General features: G+C 50.6%; 1 protein-coding gene across 1 annotated transcript; it reads right to left on the bottom strand.

The window, feature by feature from the left end:
• Positions 1–295: 295 nt before the first annotated feature.
• Positions 296–4264, bottom strand: DSN1 (DSN1 component of MIS12 kinetochore complex). The gene is made up of 9 exons (XM_003213996.4): positions 4128–4264; positions 3615–3857; positions 3039–3112; positions 2765–2837; positions 2357–2444; positions 2041–2100; positions 986–1057; positions 752–899; positions 296–463 (listed from the first exon to the last, which is right to left on the bottom strand). The coding sequence occupies exons 1-9, from the start codon at positions 4198–4200 to the stop codon at positions 311–313; spliced, it is 984 nt and encodes a 327-aa protein (XP_003214044.2). The 5' UTR covers positions 4201–4264; the 3' UTR covers positions 296–310.
• Between the last annotated feature and the right edge of the window lie 48 nt (positions 4265–4312).

Below are 4312 nucleotides of genomic sequence, written 5' to 3'. Positions count from 1 at the left end.
CTCCTCCAGAGGCACAGTCACTCCGCATTGGGACACAGCATCACCCACACAGGGACAAATCACCCCCCCCCATGGGGACAAAATGGCACCCATCCAGGGTCCCACACAAGGACACAATGTCACCCCCCATTGGGACATGGCGTCACTCACCCCAGGGACACAGCGTCACCCCACGGGGGACACAACGTCACCCACAAAGGGACACGATGTCACCCCCCCATAGGGACACAGTGTCAACCCCCTCCTCCCCCCCCCGGGGACACAGCGTCACCCCCACTGAGACACAGCATCACTCCATGGGGACACGATGTCACCCACAAAGGGACACAGTGTCCCCCCCCATGGGGACACTCTGGGGAGGGGCCCTGAGCTCACCCAGCTGCTCAGACAGCCCCCGCAGGTACTGCCTGCTGTCCTCACTGAACGCCTGCAGCAGTTTGGCCGCCTGCTGCAGTTCATCGAGCTGTAAAACAGTAATAATTAATTAAAAATAAATAAATAAAACAGCACTGTTAATTGTTCGTGCCGTTAATTGCCAAGGGGAAAGGCAGAGGGGTGCATTAAGTGCGTGGTGTTAATTAAGAGGATGAAACAGAGCCTGTAGTAGGGGGGCTGGGGCTGATCCTTCTGCTTTAGGAAGTCTGACATCACCCAGTAAAACCCACCCAAATTACCATCTTTAATTAAAGGGCAAACTTTTCTCGCTCCAAACGAACCGTTGCCCAACCCCACGCTTTGATAGAGGACTCACCACCAGCTCCATGCAGCTCAGCACCTCTCCCTGCTCATCCAGGATCCTCTGGTAATTGGGTTTGGTGCTGAGCACCTCGGCCTGCGATGTCTGCAGGTAATCGGGAGGATCTTCCCGGCCCTGTCTGCTCCTGCACTCCTCCAGCTGCCTGGAAGACAAAGCATTTATCCGTTGCACAAAGGAGACTTCTGCTTTTTTTATTCTTCCATCCAAAGGTTTTGCCACAATTCGTACCTGGATGTTTTCTCTGCATCCTTCTGGTAGCGTTGCAGGAGCTCATCCCACGCCTGGCATTCAGCTGAAAACCTACGGGGCAAAAGGCATTGCTGGCACCACGGAAGGAAGGGATGCCACCAAAAGGTGGGTTTGGGTGAATCTAATGAGGTTCAACACAGGAAAATGCAAAGTTTTGGGAGAGAGGAATCCCAGGTGTACGTGCAGAGTGAGAGGAAAAGTCCTGGAGAGCAGCCCTGAAGGATCTGGGGGTCCTGGGGGGGGTGAAAAGCTGAACGTGAGGCAGCAGTGTGTGATTACAGCTTGGAAAGCAAATGGGATCCTGGGCTGCAACAGCAGTGGGATGAGGGGGGGTTGTCCCACTGCTCTGCCCTTGTGAGGCCTATCTGGAGTATTGCACCCAGGTCTGGAGTCTGAATGCAAAAAAGACAGGGAGCTGTTGGAGAGGAGGGGCACAGAGATGGGCAGAGGCTGCAGCACCTCCCATACGAAGACAGGCTGAGGGAGCAGGGCTTGTTCAGCCTGGAGAAGAGAAGGCTGCTCTTCACTGCAGTCTTCCAGTACCTAAAGGAAGCCTACAAACATCTGGGGAGTCGACTCTTTGAAAGGGTGGATAACAGCAGGACGAGGGGAAGTGGTTTGAAGTTGAAAGAGGGTGTATTTAGGTTGGAAAGTTTTTTGGTTTTTTTTTTTACTATGTGTGGTGAGGTGTTGGAACAGCTGCACAGAAAGGCTGTGGGTGCCCCATCCATCCCTGGAGGTGTTCAAGGCCAGCTTGGATGGGGCCCTGGGCAGCAGTGTTTGATATGGAGGTTGGTGGCCCTGCATGCAGCAGGGGGGTTGGAGCTTCATGATTCTTGTGGTCCCTTCCAACCCAACCATTCTGTGGTTGTGAAGGACAGAGCAAGTCTGCACGCAGCAGGAATCCCCTCTGTGGGGTTAAATTGCAACGTAGGCACACAGAAGGTGAACTGCAGAGAAATAACACACCAAAAAATGCCTTCTAGAAAGGCAGGAAAATCGGTGTTGGACTCCAGCACGCAGTCAGCCCTCACCTGGCAATGCACTCCTTTGCTTTGCACACTGATTCATCTGAAACAGAGTCTGACGAATCCCTGAAGCAGAGAGAAGAGAGATGGAAGTGTTGGTGTATCACACACGCACCACACAGGGCTCTGCAAACGATTAAAACCACGCAGAGACTTTTGTCCTTTCGATCACCTCGAGAAAAAAATAAATATTCCCTTTAAATATCCACTGTGATGTTCCAGTAATGCCATCAGCCCCAAGATGCCTCGTTTACTGTTTGGGAATAGAATATCTAGGCAGGAAAACCTGAAAAATAACAAATAGTGGCCTGGAAGTCCTTACCCTTCAGCTTTCTCAACGCAGCTCTGCAGGGTTCCATCCAGCTTCAGTTTCTCTATGTATCTCTTCAGGTCTTCTGAAACTGAGCTCACTGGAGGTGGAAAACAGAGCCACGTGAGCAGCTTTTAAACCAACTGCCCACTAATGCTGAAGAGCAGAGCAGAACTCCAGCTTGGCTCCTTGTCTGAAGGCGTTCAGCTGTCATTTGTGCTGATCTCTGTGATTGTAGCTTAATGCGTCCATTAACAACCCTCACAGAAACTGTGGTTGTGAACTGGATGTTAAAAACACCACTCGTGATGTCAGCAGCACCGGGTTCTTCTTCTCCAAGCCAGCAGATCTCACCTTAACAGCACCCCAATGGAAAGCTGTGCTTTTAAACTCTTTTGTAACACATGAAACACAACTCACCGTTGGCTTTGAAGGCCTCGGGACTGAAGCCCTCTGTCTGCTCCAAGATGTGCTCGAGTTTCTGTGCAGAGAACTACGAGAACACAGAGAAGATTTCATCACCCCAAAGCTGTTTGTACTGCGGGACCCCATGAAAGCCTGAAGTTAACTGTGTGTTTGTAGGAAGATTCGTTACTGAAGGAGAAATTAATTCCTCCTCCTCTTTTCTGATCTCAATTCTACAAAGCAGAACAGAAATGGAAGGTCAGAAAAATAACGCGCTTGAAGGGCTGACCTGGAAGCTGGATAAGAGCAGCATAGAAAGGCGATCTGTTTCTGGCAGGTCCAGGCTGATAGCTTGGCTCAACGCTGAAAAACGAGAACAAAATTACTGAGGAATGAGTTGACACCAATCCACGAGCATAGAAACGTTCTCAGAAGACACTAAAAATGGGTTTTGTTGGATGTGAGAGGTGTGGGAGGTTTCCTAAGAGGGAAAATTCTACTTAAAGTTCAGCTGTTGAAATAAAGAGGAAGCAAATGTTGGCTTATGGAACCCGTTAACAACAATCTCATGGGAGAACGGCTTGAAGGTGAAGGTGGAGATTTAGAGCAGATGTGAGGGGGAAATCCTTCACCCAGACGGAGGTGAGGAGCTGGCACTGCTGTGGGAGCCTCATCCCTGCACCTGTCCAAGGTTCTGTGAGCTTTAAGGACCCTTCCAACCCAACCCATTCAGAATTCTCTGCTTCCGTGACCTTTAAGGACCCTTCCAACCCAAACCATTCTGAGGTTCTATGACCTTCAAGGACCTTTCCAACCCATCCTACAGTTCTCAAGAGACTTTGATAAAGGGCAGAACAGCACCTACCAGTAACATCCTCATGAAAAGGAGGCAGAGATTTCCGGCGTTTCGTCCCCTTCAGGCTTGACCGACGCCAAGAGCGACGTTTGGTTTGAGAACTGCTGATGTTTTGGCTTTTTACAGGGCTTGGGCTCCCACGAGATGTTTTTCCTGCAGCTGCTTCAGGAGTAACATTCTCCTGACTAACAGCAGCAAGGTCAGTTGGCTTTGGAGGTTTCTCAGGATCTTTCTTCTCTCCAGGGTGAGGTTCTGTGAAAAACAGGCATAATCAACATTTAAGTATTAATGAACCATCGAATATCCTTAGTTAGAAGAATCCCACAAGGATCACAGAATCATCAGAGTTGGAAATGACCTCTGGAGATCACTGAATCCAACACACCTCACCACCACCCCTGCCAAAAGCAGTTCCCTACAGCAGATTGAGCTGTTCAGGCGGGTCTGAATATCCCCAAGGAATGAGACAGCCCCAGCTCTGGGCCACCCTCACAACACAGGAGTTCTCTCACTCACACCTACCTGGAGCACCCCCATCTGCTGTAAGGAAGGATCCAGTGAGAGAAGTCTGTGGGAAGAACATTTCTGCAGGCATTAAGGGGCTGGAAGTGAAATGGCCCTCATTGCTCCCTCAGGCTGTGAGCCCCCAGAGCCCCCTCAATCCCCCGGTCCCCCTCAAGCACACCCAACCCCCGTCTGCCTCCTCA

This window comes from Meleagris gallopavo, chromosome 1, assembly GCF_000146605.3.
Source record: "Meleagris gallopavo isolate NT-WF06-2002-E0010 breed Aviagen turkey brand Nicholas breeding stock chromosome 1, Turkey_5.1, whole genome shotgun sequence".
NCBI lineage: Eukaryota > Metazoa > Chordata > Aves > Galliformes > Phasianidae > Meleagris > Meleagris gallopavo.
This window is presented reverse-complemented; position numbering and strand designations above follow the sequence as displayed.